This window comes from Lagopus muta, chromosome 1, assembly GCF_023343835.1.
Source record: "Lagopus muta isolate bLagMut1 chromosome 1, bLagMut1 primary, whole genome shotgun sequence".
In the NCBI taxonomy this organism is placed as follows: domain Eukaryota; kingdom Metazoa; phylum Chordata; class Aves; order Galliformes; family Phasianidae; genus Lagopus; species Lagopus muta.
The window spans coordinates 10675225-10692990 of NC_064433.1; the positions used below are offsets into that span (position 1 = coordinate 10675225).

At 35.3% G+C, this 17766-nt stretch overlaps 1 protein-coding gene across 1 annotated transcript in view; it reads right to left on the minus strand.

Annotated features, from left to right (window-relative positions):
- Positions 1-969: 969 nt before the first annotated feature.
- The window catches only part of LOC125687297 (uncharacterized), a 53500-nt gene continuing 36703 nt past the window's right edge, over positions 970-17766 (minus strand). The window contains exons 5-6 of the mRNA XM_048932325.1: positions 3827-3892; positions 970-1443 (exon numbers count right to left, since the gene is read on the minus strand). Coding sequence (XP_048788282.1) covers positions 1394-1443; positions 3827-3892 — 116 coding nt within the window. The 3' untranslated portion in view covers positions 970-1393. The remainder of the gene's footprint in view (positions 1444-3826; positions 3893-17766) is intronic.

Here is a 17766-nt window from a genome sequence, read left to right on the forward strand (position 1 = left end):
TTGCAGTATAATCTGCTACATTAATGCATTTGTTGTGTTGTTGTTGTGTTTTTATGTCAGCAACTGTATGTTGCTCAGCACTTATGGTAGAAACTAGAATTAGAGGCTGGACACACTCCGCATAATGAAAACCATTTTGGCAATTCCTGAGGATTTTCCAGATAATATTTATGTTTATATTTTGTTTTGTTTATACCAACAAAAATTGATAATAACAGGAAATAGATAAAGTGATAAATAATGTCTTTGTTGTGTAGACAAGAAAGAACAAATTTATTATGCTGTCTTTTCAAAGACAAGCCGAATACTGTTTGCAATCAGAAACATGTGTCTCATCAGCATCTTTGCAGCCAGATTAGAAAAGTAATGATGTCCAAATTGTGCTGCCACAGATGAGGATATATAAAAGCTGTACTGTAAAAACAAAAACAAAAACAAAAACAGCTAACGCATTAAAATCCAAGATTTCTCTTGGATTCATGAAGACTTTGTAGAGTATAATTTTTTTGCCTTTTTTCTTATACATACATAATAACTAGTTTTCATCAACAGAGATTAAACAAATCTTTATAAAATTATAGTCCCGTGCATAAGGAGAAAAAATCTTATTTCCCTTTCCTTCTGATCTGCGTAGTTGCACAAGTCTAGTTTTATATACACACTTTCAAGCTTTGAAGCTACAGTGTTTTTAATGAATGAACATGATGAGAGAGACAGATGATTAACTATCAATTCACCACATGTTCAAATTACTAGGTGTAAGAGCGTACAATAAATCTCCCAAGTCAGAAACCAGAAAAATCATGGATTTGTCTTTTTAACAAAAAAAGATTAAATGTGATGTAATACAGCAAACAACTCCATAGAACATATCCTTGCTGCCAAGAAGCTAAGTTGAATATCCCAGGCAGACTTTTATATAATCTTATATAAATATGGAAGAGTAAATATACCATATGAGGCCTAAGATTCATTAAGCAAACAGTGAACACTTTGCAGAAGTATAGGAAAAGGATATGCATACAACAGTGCACACTGATATTGCCACATACTCTACCTTTGTGTTTAATGTACCTGTGAAGCTGTATCTACTTGATATTTGCAGGTAGGTCACCTTCGCCCTAAACAATCTGAATGCAGCATCAACAAAATGAGGTAATGCCCCCTCTGACTCTATTGGTAATGCTATTCTATCTTGCAGAAGAGTTAGTAAGAAACATGAGTCTGGATTACCAGCATAATCACATCACACAAATTGCAACACATGACTCTAATAGTTTACAACCAAATGCAGAACCATATGCAAATAAAGGATACAATATATGGATGCTCAGGCATCACGAAGTAGGTCCTCAGGACAACTGACCAGTGGCCACAACATGCTGCCTGCTTTTCATATGCTTCTCCTTAAATTCTGCACAGCATTCCCAGCAGTACTCCACTCTGCAAGCAAAGCAATCACCATTACAAAGTCAGCATTTCTCAGCAATGCCACCCCAGAGTATCTGATATATCATCTTTCTGTATCTGGGCAGGATATAATTGCTAAATCTCTACACTAAAGATTTTTTATGGCAGCTATAATTTGATCTCTATCCTTGATGTGGTTTGAACGGCCTAGGAGAGACAGCTATTTTACGTGCATCAACATATTTTTAATTTACTAAGTTAATATAAAATCTAATTTACACGAGATATGAATAAAGTATTGCATCCAAGAGATTAATAAATTCTCCTAATTTGTTTTCTAAATGATAGCATTTTTTCCAAAATACCCTTCAGATAGATGACCAGATAAAGATGTATTTCTGTGCATATAGAAACATTTCTTTAGAGTGTTGTTCCATACTGAACTAACTGTAATGCAGGTTCTCTGTGCTTTCCAAAGGAATATTTGTATCATGTATGATTTATCATACTGTTTTGTGTTTAGGTAATTTAACTTTTTGTAAGATGGTTCTACTAACATGAAAAGTTAATACTTTGGAGGCAATCGTCACATCCAAAACTATGTTTAACATATGTATCGTGTAAGATTCTATTAAGAGGGTAGAAAATTGGGTCTTATATGTATATGCAGTTTCCAAAAGTTTCTGTATTTTAACAATAGATTTGGACTTTAAAATGTTTAGAGAGGAATCTCTTGATTGGAAACAACCTTTTTTTAAAACCTATATAACCTATTGGTTTTGGTTTATCAGAGTAGAAAATTTGAAAAGTACAAAAGCTCAAACTTGCAAGACATCTTTCTTCCAACTCTGTAATTAGCAAAGCCTAACAGTGAATCTAGTACCAACATCAGGACGCCTTGCGAATTGTTGAAGATGAGCCTAAAAGATACAATTAATTCCAGAATCAGGACAAACAAATTACAGGCACATATCCTGATGTTTTATCCAAAAATGCCGCTCTCTAGGGAAATAATTTTCTCTGTTCAGTGTCACTTTATATTAGCCACCCATCATCTGGTCATCAAATTCAACTTTTCCTTCAGTGCCAAGTCTATTTTTCAAGTTTCTACATTCCTTATGTGTCACTGAATCTTCTCTTTCTCCCCAAGTGTGCTGGCTGTCCAGGCTGGGTCAAACGTCAAATATGTCTGGTGTCTTTAGAGGGATTTTTTGTTTGCTTGTCTTTTTTACAGATCTTTCTGTTTTCTTGTGCTTGCACATCTTTTCCATTCATTCATTCAAAAAAGGGAGGTATTATTGAACTGAGATGTGGAGAAGTTTCTGTGTGGTCCTTAGGCCACTTGTGTGGGATGGTATAACTCAGTGTTACCTTCTCAGGGTACTAATCCTTCCCTGTTGATTTAATTACAACAGGGTATTTCTTTCCTTTTATTCTTTTTTTGTTTTCCTGTTAAAATTGCATATTTTCTTTCTTCTGTTTTTGAGAACCTCTGCTCAAAATTCTGATCCAGCTTGCTGTCAGATGAATCTGGATTATTTCCATTGAGTTCAACCAAAAAGTCACTTTCTCCTCTGCTTTCCTCAGAAAAATCCTTTGCAAAATCCAGTGAAGCATTATTATGACTGGGGAAGCATTTTCTGGGAAAGTTACTTGCATTAAGTTACACTCAATAGAAGCACAACATTAAAAGACTTTTGCAAATGGAATATCCAAAACCATGGTTGCAGCTTTTTCTCGTAGAACTAGGAAACACACACTTTCTGATTCAGTGTGTGCTGCCTCGAGTGCTTTTGTGATCTTCCCACTTTTCAGTGATTTGGTACATGAACAAAACAGGTGTAGCCCAACCAAAAATGAGGTGGTACTAAAACTGTTTTCAAAACTTATCCCTGTCCAGAAGTACTTTGAAAAGGTTTTCCATAGCTCAGAAAAGTGCACGGTACAAATCTAAGTTTTACATTGTTACCCTAGCTGGGCCCACTGCTCAAGCCTGTGTAGGTCCTTATGATAATATTATACTAGATAACATATATATTTTATATGACATTACAGCCCTCAGTATTATTTGCTGATCCTTTTTACTTTTTTACTTCTTCCTATTGTTTTGCTAACTCCTTTCTTCTAATGTCTTCCTTCTTCCACATTTTTATATTTTTGCAATATTTCAAAGGTACTCAATAATAACACTACAATATTACCCTTTTAATAATATTATTTATGAATGCATTTTAGTGAAACAGAAGTCTCTCAGGTCTTTCTTAAAAAACAAAACAAAACAACAAAAAAAAAACAAATTAAAAAAAACACCTTTTAGTTTTACTTGGCTAATTAGTATTTTTATTGGCTTTGTTTCCTGCAATGTTTCCTATAAATTCTTCTTCCAGATATAAACCCTTATTTACCCTCTTTGTACCTTGGATGAAAATGCAAGTCAGACATAACAAAGAATCCACAGTAGAACCACAGGATGGAGGGTCTCCTAGAAATGGAAATATTAGAAAGCTCAATTGCTTACCAAGCAAAGATAGAAATCTTCACTTTTTAAAACTCATATAATTATAGGAGTAGAGTCAATAAGAAGTGAACGCAAATGCCTCCATTATCTAATTTCATGGTACTTATATATAGAAGAAAAGATCAGATATCTACTAAATATCTCAAAAGGGTGGGTCTTCATAATGGAATGCTTCTTCTTTGTCTGTTCAAGAAAAATCCTTCCTCTTTTGCCAAAACACTCTTACACAGATGTCAACACACATATATATATATATTTTTCTTATTCTTTTTTTTTTCCCTTCTCCTGCGCCATTTGGGTGAATTTTATTACTTTTCTGGTAAGGGAGGGGGGTTGGTGAGTACTGGTAATCACAAAGCAATTTATTTATGAGCCCATTTCCTGCTGGCTTTTTAAAAGATACACATTTGGCAATTGTGCTTTGACGTTTTGTTATTATTAGCATTTGGAGGAGAAGAAACAAAATTAAAGCACTTCCCTCAGTGAAGCTTCAGCATTTTCATTACTGTTTACACTGACAGCAGTAGCATAGAACGTTAACTGTAACATACAGTCCTGGCCCAGTGTTTCTCACCAGCAGCAATAAAATTGAACTGATGCCCTACAGGATTTTGTTTTAATCCGTATGGCATTAACTTTCCATCATGTGGCACTGGGCTTTAATGAAATCACTATGAGAAGGTAATGGGTAGCTGCAACAGGTGCTGATGCTGTGCTGCCTGTGTGCCTGGCTCTGCTCAGTGCCTGTCTTTGCCTTTTCCCTTTCTACCAGAGCTGAAAGGAAGAAATCAAACTCATTATGATAACCCAGCTGTAGCTATCCTAGCTCAGATCTGGATCTTGCAGTCAAGAAAGAGGTACTAAGAAGAAAACAGTTCGGCTTTGCTTTACTTAAAGCTTTTTTCTTGTGGTTGGGATGGTCCCAGAGAGTCTCTTTTTCCAGAGACCAGAAACACAGAGCCTTCTTTTCCCCAGTTCTTCCTATCTCAGGACCTGCCTGCTTTCTTTCTCCCTGAAGGCTGCCATGGCAGTGTCTATCTATTTGAATACATCCATAAACACATGCAAATTTATACATCTGTTTTATTTTTTCTTAAACTGAACTGTAATGTTGACTTTTATCTTGTGCATATTAAAATATTATAGACAAGTCCTGTTACTAAGATTTCACTCTTGTCTTTTTGCTCTTTACTTAATTTTACTTCTCTTAGTTTAAGATAACTAGCTCTAGTCTCTTTGGACTAAATCCTAAACATTCTGCCTTCAGAAGAAAAGAAAACAGAAACTCCAGAATTCAAAATCAGATAATCAGAAACAACCAAATTACAAATCCCATTGCACGGCCTGATTCTCTCAATTACATCCTTGCTACCACAGTCTGTTTGTTCCCTTCACTTTTCTGATCTCTCTTTCTCTGTGGGCACTCACTTCATAACTTCCTTTTTGTCTTCTTCACTCATCATCTTTTTCCTACAAACTGCACCCACTTCTTTGTTCAGAGTACTCAAACCATTCATTCCAATTCCTAACCACAACAAAAATTGTCCATTAAAATTAATCTAGACATTTTTATTCAACTACAACTTACAATGACAGATTACATTAATTAAACTATTAAGATATTTTAGCAGTTTACAGCCAAAGAAATTAAGCTACTAATTAAGCTACTGTAAGTGTTGAAATCCACTTCTCTACATGTCAAAGCCACATTCTTTTTTTCACTTTTTTTTTTTTTTTTTTAAGGTGAGGGTATTAAATACAAAATACTAATTTATTTTTCATGCTCCATTTGAGTCACTGTACAAAGAAACTTCACTGTTTGCCATCTTCCATCCATCATGTGGACAGTGAGAAATTGCCCCTCATCTCCTAAAGTGGTTGCACCACGCAACTGGAATTCACAATGTAGGGAATCTTCATTGTCTCAACCTCGCCATGATCTGGTTTATCATACGCCAACAGTTTATACTGTGTTTATCAAGAATGTGTCGGAGGTACTGATGGTAAGTAGAAGGGAAGAGGCCTATGCAAAGCTCTACATCTGATTCATTGAATCATGTGATCCAGAAAATAAAATAAAATGAAATCAGTTGCAGCAGCTGGGTATTGTATTATAATCTGATTCAATCCTCCTTGTCTTTAGAGAATAGAACACATTTGCTTTATTGTACTTTCTCCCTAACTGTACTCAGTACAACCACAGTCCCCAGCTGCACAACACAAAAGTAGAGTTTGAAACAGAATTTAAGCAGTGCTCTTTAGATTGCCTAAAACTCATTTTGTTCTAGTAGCCAAATTAAAAAGTTGCATTTGGAGCAGTTAGATTTCAAAGTCCATTCTATCAAAGGGAAAGAAATTCAAACACTAGCATAGTCTAAACACAAAGTTGAAATGCAAAGGCTTATGGAACTTATTTTAATAACCAAGTACAAAGTCAAGTTTGGAAGGAACAGGAGGAAACACCACCAGTATAAGCTTGACTGAAATGGAAGAGTGATGTACCATTAATTTCAGACCTTCTTTTATTCAGATCTCCTGAATATTAATTTTCTTTTTGACTTCTTCATGGCTATTTCCTGTCTTTTCTACTTTCTTCTCACTTATTTCTTTAAGATTTGAAGAAGAAGGATCCACATAAAGAAATGTATCCTTTTCTTTATTTTTTGTCAAGTTGGTCCAGAATTCACATTGTGACTCCAAGAATTGGTGCTGATATTTTACTATCTTCTTTATTCATTTTTTTTACAAAACAATTTTTCCTTTGGCTTGTTAGTGTAAAAACAGGAACTTTTGTATGTAAATATGTCTTCACAAGATAATGTGAATTAAAACTATTTTTGTGACATCCTAAAGAAAAATAACAGAGAAGAAGAAAACATTTTTTTGAAAATGGGATCTCTGAAGTAGCTCTGAGAAAAAAGAATAAGGTAACATTGAAAGCAAAGAGCTTGCAGTCCATACGCTGAAATCATGATCTGTAATCCTATAATTCAGGAAGAGGACAAAGAAAGGAAATGAACATTTTTTTGTGACTAGTATTCTGCCTGCATAAAGAGGTAACCGAATATGTGATCATGTAGTAAATGCTTTGTTTATCAACTCTGTGTAGGTAAAATGCTTTGTCTCATTTTTTTTTCCCCATCCAGCAAGATATTTGGATAAGCACAAGCAAATCACTGCTAGTGAGTCTTTTGACTCTTCTGGATATCTGTAACATAGCAATTCTAACCATCACAGTTGTGCTTATTGTTTAGTATAACATGATCCACACACAGGGAAATTCTTTTCATATATACAACACTGGCAAAGCTCACCCACTTAAAGCTGTTTCCAATGTAAATAGGAAAAGTACTATATTAGAAATTCATTTGTTTTTAGTTTCTTTCAAAAATTCCTGAACATTAAATTTGACATCAGTTATTTATTTTCTATTTGTTAGTTTATAAGAAATGATATTTTCAAATAGTTTTCCAAAGAAAAGCTCAACCAGAAGATGAGAGATTAGACAAGCCACAGCAGGGAGGATAAAGAAATTGATTTTAACTTAAGGCTTAGGAGTGAAACTTTAAAATGCATCTTAAAAAAAAAAAACAAAACAAAACAAAACAAAAAAAACACTAAGTTAATATATGAAAATTTGATTGTTAAGACATACAAATGTATCATACAAATTAGTTCCATTAGTTCCATTACCTGGGAAAATGTCCAAGGGCTTATTATCAGGAAAACAAATTCTTTCCTGGACCAATCCATGCCTCAGGAGAAATGCTGTTCAGACAGAGATCATCTGCCTAAATACCATCTTTAGTGCTGCTTGAATCCTTTTTCGTAAAATCATATTTTTCTGTGGCAATTTTCTCTGGAAGATTGGTATTACAGCTTTATCTTCTACTACACAGAATAATGTTTTTTATGCGCTTTATGACTAAATAAGAGAATCTTAAACAGCCAAGGAGAAGCAATATTTAACCACAGAACTCTAAAATCACACAATAGAAGAGCAACAAAAGAAACTCAAAGACAGAAAGACAGAAGAAAATTCAGACTAAAATCACATTGATCTAATGAAATTTGCACTGAAGGCAGAGCAGAGATGGCAGTGTCTGTGGTGCTCTTTTTGTATCTTCAGGCTCAATAAAATCATATCTTTATTTCTCTTTTATAGATTTTTTTAAATGCTAACTTTCTGATGTTGTAATGACGATAAATATTGGAAGTTTGAATGTTTAATATCACTCAAGATATTTTTCTTGGTGACTTTTGGAAACAATCAATAAAACTAGGTTGAATTCTTTAATCCACTTTCCTCACTTCTTCCCTTCCTCCCTTCCTTCCTTCCATGCAATTTTTCTTGATTGTTAAAGTTAGGGGCATATATTACAAACTTAAAAACCTGGAGGCAAATAAGAGTATCTTAGAGGGAGATATTTGGGTTTTGTTGTTGTTGCTTTTATTTTTTTTATAGCCAGCATTACTATGCTAATCAGTCAATCTTATGTTTTTAGAAGAGGAACATGATTTCTGTGCAACTGAAAGTGGTAATGCTGGTTAAATCTGTAAGCACTACATTGGAACTTATTGTAGGATTATGATCTAGGGGTTTGTCTACAGAGAAAACTTAAAGTAGCATACCTGCTCGTTATTAACCCCTTATTTAGATGCACTGACTCTGATAAAGCTGTTGTGTTTTAGGATAACTTTGTACACTGAGGTGTCCAGTACAAGAAGACATATAAACAAAATTCTGGGACTATGAAATAGAGCTCTCTTGAAACCCTCTGCCTCAAGGGCAATCCAGATGCCTCAGCACAATGTAAACTAATTGAAGTAAAGTGGATTCTGATTATTTGCTCCAATAAATGTTGTTTCAGTGGGTTTTCTGTTTATTTGTTTGTTTTTCTGGACTGTAAACAAATGAAAGACATAAAAATGACAGATGTCATTACACTGGTCATTTTATGGTGGTCACATTGTATATGAAATCTGCTTCTAATTCATCCTTAGGGATTTGGGAGACATACTAAAAAGAGCTTAAGAAAATTATTTTCGTATAAGCATTCCCAATGTTCCAATCAAATATCTTGTTTATAGAAAAATCAATAAACAAACAGTAGCAAATCAAAAGAATACCACTAAAACAGAGGCATACCATCTTTTTAACTAACTTAAAGAATTTTGAATTATAGGATAAAGTCCATATTTCAACATTTTTCTATATTAATTTCAATATTAAAGCAAGATAAATTAAATACTAAAGTTCTTCATACTATGCATATATTTCAGATAATTAAATCAGAAATTTAGTTTTAAGATTCCAGAATATAAGGAAGTACTGGCATCAGATTTTTCACTTTTCCTGTTAGCTTTATGCAAATTTTCTCATGTAAAAATGTATGTAAAAAACATACATTGGTTAGCTTACAACCATTACCATAGAATTTTTAAGGTTTCATTCTACATAAAATGTGAGTTGTTCCAAGGACTCTCACAGCTCTACCTTAAAATATAGATGAGTCTCTGTGCTTGCGAAGTCAGTCAGACAGACATTATATTCTCTTCACCTCAGGAACTGGCCTACTGGTGGAGACAGACTTGAGAGAAACTTTGGCCTTTGTTTTTATGATCTTGAATTCTTGTTGGCATCACATAGCTGTTTGACATCCTCCAATTTATATAACATATTTAATCAGCTTATTCCAGGTCACTGCAGTAGGCAGTCAGACTTGTTCTTGATGACATTGCTAACTTGTACAATCATAGAAGAGGAGTTTTGACCTGTATTCATGTAGGTGTCCCCTGCTGAACTTGGTCAGGCTGCACTTGCCAGCCATTGTACATCTCAAGCAAATGTTTTGCTTGCTACATGTTGTATTGTATTTCAGTTGTTACAGCTGTTCAATGTTTTTCTAGTGGTTATTATAATGGAAGATAATATTTTCACTGAAAATATTCCTTGTCTTTTAAAAACATTTTAAATAAGGAAACAATGTGGTAGTTTAAAGATAAGAATTCTTTCAATTTATAGTTTAGTTTCCTTCTTCCCTTCCCTTCCCTTCCCTTCCCTTCCCTTCCCTTCCCTTCCCTTCCCTTCCCTTCCCTTCCCTTCCCTTCCCTTCCCTTCCCTTCCCTTCCCTTCCCTTCCCTTCCCTTCCCTTCCCTTCCCTTCCCTTCCCTTCCCTTCCCTTCCCTTCCCTTCCCTTCCCTTCCCTTCCCTTCCCTTCCCTTCCCTTCCCTTCCCTTCCCTTCCCTCCTTCATTCTTGTATTTTACTGAGCTTTTTTTTTTCACTTTTTATTTTAACATTTACACACACACAAACAGATATATAAATAGTGTCTCTCTCTGTAATTTTTCCTTTCCCTAACAAATTAGTCTTGGAAATCCCTACAGAGACTGTCACAGATCTTTTCCTTTGTCTTCTGCATACCCGTAATACCATAAGTTAGTCACAGTTATCACACTAAGGACTAAGCACTGTCATTTCTCAAGAGTTTGATGGATATATCAATTTCTTCTGCTTTGTAGAAGAAATTTCCCAACAAGTCCACATTTCTATCCATATAAACTGTGTTAGTAGGGAACAAATATGCATGGGTCAAACCCAAACAGGACTTCAGTATCAAAAATGCAGCAGCAAAATGGAGTAACAAATCTTGTACTAGAAGCCTGAAATCCCTTTGATCAGGGTTTAAGGCCTATGGTGCTGGACACTGAGAATAAAAACAGTGAGTACTTTTAGATTTCCAACTTTGGCTTACAGTTGCATAGACAAGGTAGAAGACAAAAGGCGGAGGCAGGTGCGTACTTTCTTAAGTCCTAGAGCCACACTGAGGTGTTTCTGTACTTGCACACTCTCTCTTAGCAGCCATTTGTGCTTCTGATTCTGCTGCGCATTCATTACCACTTCTGTTGCAGCACTGACCCAGGAACACATCAAGAAAAAAGAGTTGTTTTTTTGATTTTTGTTTGTTTCTTTGCTTTTCTCCTTTTAATAATTCATTGGTTACAGCAGTCATCATTCTTTGTTCTTGGATCTTCCTGAAGATGACTTATAAGTCAACTTTTCTGCAGTAAACTATCTTTTATGCCAGCCTATTTTAAATAACAATTTTAAAAGTAGATGTGTTACTAAGTTCAATTGCAATTCATCAAGGTTTTTTTGATCCACTCCACTAATTTGCAGTGAAGAAGAGAGGTACAAAAAGACCAGATTTTTGAATTAAAATTAAACAAGCAGTCAGATGAAACTTAGAATCAGAAATCAGGACAGGTCTTTCAGGAGTGTGATAGATAACTTTTGGATAATTACCTTGGAATTTTTCTCAGACAGTACTGTCTGAAAAACGTAAACTTTAAAAATTCAAGCCTGACTTTCAGCTTTCCTCATTTACCATGAGGTCATGTTTGCGTTATTACTTTTGCCTCTCCAAGATTCATCTTACGGACCTAATTAAATAAACTGCATCCAAACAAACTGGAACTTGATCAGAAACCATAATGAAATTGAGATGTGGTACAAAAAGTTACAGGCTAATGATGTCAGACTTTGTCCTTACAAAGTGCAAGGTATGGAAGTTTATCATGAATGTAAAAGAATGTAACAATGCTTGTTTATAGAGCAACCTGTTCTGCAGGTAGCACTGCAGTTTACACAGCTGAAGAACGATCTCTGCATGATTAGCCTTAAGTAAGCTTCACTGAAAATTTTCAGGTTTTATTTCAGGAAAATTTTCATTGAATGAAAATATTTTCTTTTGCTGCAGTTATACTTTCTACAAATAGTTTTTCCTAAACTAAAGGAAGGAAGCCAATTTCCTACCCACTCTACCAGTGAACAAAGCACTGTCAAGTTAAAACCACTGTACATGTATTTCTGTGTTGTGCTAAGTATTTAAATCTTTACTAAACAAAGAAAAAGCTCCATTGGGTCCACTGCTACTATATGTATTGTGAATTGTTGAACAGCGACATGCCTGAGGAAACAAACTATTCACCTGTGGAAATACTTTCAAACTTACTTATAAATACAGTGACGATTCTAAAGTCTGACCTACAGAATGAAGGTGATTTTCTTTCCTCCCCAGCATTTCTTTTCCTCCTTCTCTTCATTTCTTCCCATATAAAGCTAGTTAGTTAGTCAGTTTGTGAATAGTACTAAACTGACTTAAATCATATTTAACAGCTAATTACTTTCAGAGTGACAAAATTTACTCAACTCTTGAGAATAGTCTTGTTACACTTAGGTCAGTTGATTCTGGTCTAGCACATGGACTCAGTATCAGCACAGCATTGTATTGCTCATAAAAGCCTTAATTTTCTATGTCGAAATAACCTTGCTTATTATTTATATTCCATTGTATCTTTACTTTCTTAGCCAGCTCATTGGCATGTTAACAAAGCCATGATCTCAAAATAATGATAATTCATTTTGGTGAGGTTCCAAGTAGGTGAATTTGAATGTCATATGTTTGGTCAACATAAACTAAAGTAAAACAGAGAGAAATATGAAAGTGTTTAATCACACTGCGCTGTCATGCTGCTGGGGAAACTCATAAACAGTCTATTCCAGGCTGAAAACACTGTGCCAAACATTTGTATCTGGGACAGGACTGTATGTTCCACCCGTGTACTGAAGGAGGGCGAGTATTAACACACGCTTTCAGTACAAGCAGAAAAGCCTTTGAAAAATGAAGGATGTCAGGGCAGAAGGTGGGGGAGGGTAGTCTGAAGGGTATTCTGCATTCAGAAAAGAAAAAATTATCATTTCTCCTAATATGGAACAGCCTTGAGTAAAATTATTTCCTATATAATTCATTCAGAAAAGAATAATGGAAAAGAAATCCTGAGGGACAACCTTTTTTTCCCCCTTATGGAAAATAAGGTTTCTGAGTGACAAATAACTGAATTTGTTACAATTAGCATACATCTTCCACATTGACAACAAGATCAAACTCAAGGCTCTCTGCTCAGTATACCTGTCATGTTACTAAAAGTTTTACTAAGCATAGGAAGGAAATGATACCAATTTGATGTTATTTTTGGCTGTCAACCCCAGGAGTTGGATGAGAAAGGACTGTAATAATATTCCAACCTGCTTCTAAAGATTTAAACCCATATCTTTCAGTAGTGTCCTAATCACTCTGTTGGTCCAAGAGGGAAGCACACTCCACATACCTACTGCTGAAATTGCTCCAGAATTTGCTGGTGGAGAAGAGGTCAGAAGGGCAGATGGAAAACAGATTGTATTCCAGTGGTAAAGCTTTAGCCTCGGAGAAACACGGTCCCTCTGGTAACACTTGCACTATCGCAGGACGCGGATGGAATGCATGTTTCCTTCCAAGCTGCAGTCCCAACATCTGGGATCACAGCTGACATAAGCCCAGCACCATAGATACAAAAGTTTTGCAATGAGTTAAACCACCAAGTTTGTCACCTTAAATACAAAATATACAAAACTTTTTCAGCAGGTGGGATGAAGTGTGTTCTAAACATTGCCTTACCAAATAACCTCTAAGAGGAGTTGGGCTTCTGCGAGCTGAGCAGACAGTGAACCCCAGACCTGGAATCTTCCAAAGATGGAGCAAGAGTCCAAATGTTGCTCTTGGATAAAATTATATTAGTGCAAATTTTAAGCCATCTTCCTGAGATTTCTAATTCTCTCCACAAAATCACTGGAGAGCCAATGAACTTGATTCAGGATTTTGGCTCCAGTTTGGGTTCCGGTTGACAGACTTTTAGGTAGCATATTGCATAATTCATAGATGCCTGCATCTACACACTAAGCCTTAAGGTAAAATTCCCACACGGCACTTATGCATAAAACAGTTCCTGTGTCATGTACTTTTTCTTAGTCTTCATTTGTACTGTGAAAGTTCATCGTATTTCTAGCTTTACAACATAACTTTCACTCTCATGAGCTGATTCTGCTGCTATTCTGGTCTATGGCCAACTCTTAGTCAAATAATTTGATGCAGGTGGCTTAAAATTTATTTAAATTAATAAATGAATGAAAATGAAGGCAAAATCAACAGACACTTCCCCTTAGCATACAATATGTTTTCTGCTATCAGTCTGTTTAAATTATAGAATGTCTGGTCTATGTCTTCTCAATTTCTTGAGCAGCACTTAGTACAAGTAAACAGGGACATTCAGCAAAAACTAATCTAAACAGAGCACTCCTTGATTTACTCAAAATCTACAAATTAGAATAAAGACAAGGCTGTAGTTTCTTGAATCTCCTCTCTGACTGGTAAACAATGACTTTGTGGGCCAAAATCCCCTTCCTTCAATTAGAGTTGTATATCATTATTGCATTCAAATGACCACACACAAATTGATCTTTCCTAACGTCTCAGTAGCACACAGATTTTCATTCTTGAAGAAATTTTATTTCTACATTTTCAATTTTGCTTCCACTATTTGAGAATTTAATCATTTTATTTCTATGAAACCTATCTAAACTTATCTAAGTAGATATTCTGAGTCCAAATCTTCTTGGAAAAATATCTTCCTTTTCTTTTTGCTTCTCACAATCATAGAATCACAGAATGGCTTGTGTTGGAAGACCTTAAAGATAACCTAGTTTTATCCCTCTTCTGTGGGTAGGGTTGTCACCCACCAGATCAGGTGGCCTTTAATGCCTTTGAAGATGGAGCATCCACAGCTTCTCTGGGCAACTCTGAGTAAAGAGTTTCTTTCTAACCTCTTAACTAAATCTCCTTTCTTTTTGTTTAGGATTCCCCCTTATCCTATCACTATCAGACAATGTAAAAAGTGAGTGCCCCTTACTTACTGTTGATAAGACAATTGTATACGTTGTATAAGACTTCAATTTATTGCATATTCACATCTGCATATGTTTGAGATCACCCTCAGACATTTAGGCACATTTCTTTGTCTCCATTTCCTCCTCCTTTGTTTGGTTCAGCAGCCAATATTTGGGATCTCCATTCTACTTTAGCACAAACAATTTAAGTAATTTCTTCCAAATAAATGTAAAAGAAATCCTTACAGTTTACGGGTACAGTTATATAAAAACTTATCATCCTAATCTTGTTTGATTTTCATCTTGTTAGATCTGAGAGATTCTGTATTACTGACATACAACTCCAAAAAGGAAAACTGTTGCCTAGGATTTGCAGTGTAAACAATTCTTAGTGTATACACCATTTTCCCCTGCTGTACACACCCTGTAAGTTAACTGCATCACAAACAAGCTATACTAATTTAAAGAACATGTGTCTCGGCTTTCTTTCAAATAAAATTTGGGCTTGGAAACTATACATCTGTAAATCTGATTTAGAACCACCTCTTAACTTTTTTATTAAGACAACAGAGAGGACAGCATAGAGTCAATTACCTAATGCTCCCTTCCTGACCTCAGTAGAGTCAATGGGAGCTTTCTAAATGACTTCACAGAGCCAAAATGTTGATCTCGGCTAAATCCAAATTTTGAAAAGAACAGGAAGAGCAGCACCCTCAGTTTCTCTTACATGACTGTGTGCACTAAAATGGGGGGGGGGGGGGGGGGGGGGGGGAGGGGAAGGGAAGATGTTTTTCTAAAAAAAACTAAAAAAATAAAAAAATTATGTCAGACCTCTTCTTCTAGGTACTTTATCATTCAGCAAAAGAAAGATACTGCAAGTACCAGAAAACAACGTAAAGCATTATGCACAGAAGAAGACCTGTCATTTTGGGGTGTTTTTCATTTAATTTAAGTCACAATTGAACAATGATGAAAAAAGCCACTCATCATTCAAGGATTGTTGAGTCCCAAAACAAAGTGACACAGAGCACCTTTCTGCCACACAATAATTTTATATTTTGCTGCAAAATTTTCACGGAACAACAGAGTCACAAAATGGCTGAGGTTGGAAGGGATATGTGAAGGTCACCTGGTCCAAGCCCCTGGTCACTTGGTCAAGCAGAAACACCTACACCAGGTGGCCAGTTACCCAGGAACATGTCAAGATGGCTTTAACTATCTCTAGTATCTAGTAGGATTTTAATTAATTATTAGAGGGTCTTAAAAGCAGTGACTGAAGAATACTGAAGTAGTCTTATTTTTCGTGTGAGGAAAATAGTTCATCAGTGGATATGAAGTTAAATACCACGGTTTCTAAACTGCAGTTGTTGGCATGACCTGACAGTTTCACAGTGGAAGACCTAGACGGCCTATTTCACAGAATCACAGAATCACACAGAATCACACAGATTATACCTAAGCTAGAGTTTTACCAAAAGGTACACATGTTAGGTCAGCACCATAACCCAGAAAACCCATAATCCAGCTCTGCACTCCAAGCTCGTCAATCACTTCCCAATTTAGCCTTCACATTTTCTCCCCACTCACTCCAGCAAAGGAGAATTGTGAATTATGGAACTGTTTATAGCAACTGCATTTCAGGACCAAAGGAAAGAAATATTCAAATCCGCATGCCCTTGATGAAATAACATTCAGTACGAATGCTTCCAAACACAAGTTTTAGCATAAATCATTGGTTTCACACAGTGTCAGTGCAACAGTAATTTTCCTCCCACAATTTCTATAACAGAACTATATTAAATAATTTTAAAAAGTGAGAATATTGAGTCCATTTCCTTCCCCAGCATCCAGAAACTTAAAACTAGCCTTATATTTTCCCAAGAATATTGTAAGCCATGCTAACAAGAATATTTGCGCTTTGGTGATTACGGAGAATTAAGATACATAGAAATTTTGGGAGGGATTCTATTCTGATTTATTGAAGCTGGGCACTAAACAAAAATTGATGCAGAACTTAGAGAACCAGAAGACAATGACAGAAAACTATCTGGTAATTTAATTGCAGAGAAAGGCATCTGCGGACCATTTCCTGATCTTCAAACTTTATTTTACTACAACATTTTAAAGTGAAAAGGACATGACACATAAAACTGTATGTTAAAGATGTCTTCCCCTCAGCCAAATTTGTTTTCCTGAATATCCTTGATGGGATAGGTGCCAAGTTTCAAGAACTGCTGCTATTTGTTATGCTGTTTGGGCAATTGTTCTAAACCTTGACCTTGGAGTTTGCAATTGAAATTATTTAGAAAGCTTAGCTTTCAACATTTTGAGAACACTGAGTGATACAGCTACAGTTACAGTAAGTAGCAAGCAGTGTCTAATGTCTTGCACCACCTTTAAAATAAAACAACATTCTCTTCTTGCCTGGGGATGGAGACAACTGTCATTCTCTTGTTCTATTAAACGGCAAGTGTTTCATTTGCCCAATTTGTTTATATCTCAGTGACTTGTAGTAAATGGTGTCACTGAAACATATATGACCTGAGACCTTTGCCCAGGCATAAATGGAAGATAGACAATATGAATTGTTGTTTTCACACTGCTTCATATGGGAAGGCTTCTAGGTTTGTAAAGCTGCATATATTTAATAAAATAGTTACTCGTACCAAGTTAACATGATGTAATTATTAAAAATCTAGTAAAATTAATGTCAGGTACCGTACTTGTAAACCATTATATCAGTTATAAAGCTAGTAGTCAAACAGTAGAGGCTTGGTCAGATATGGTTTGAGGTATTTTTCAAACTCCTTGGGAGGGAACGCTTTCTCTTAACAAACACTCATTTGATTTTATAATTATGCAATTGGAAAATTGCAAGCGAATGAAGCATCATGTATGCAATTATGATTCTGATAGAAATTGCAGTTTAATTATTAATTGTTGCAAATATATCACATAAATTAATCAGTAATAAAGAAATGAACAATTTAGAATAATTTTAGAATTAAGAAAAGTATATTTAGGAAAACACATGCTTAAACACATTACCACTGATGCGTAATTTTAAAACAATC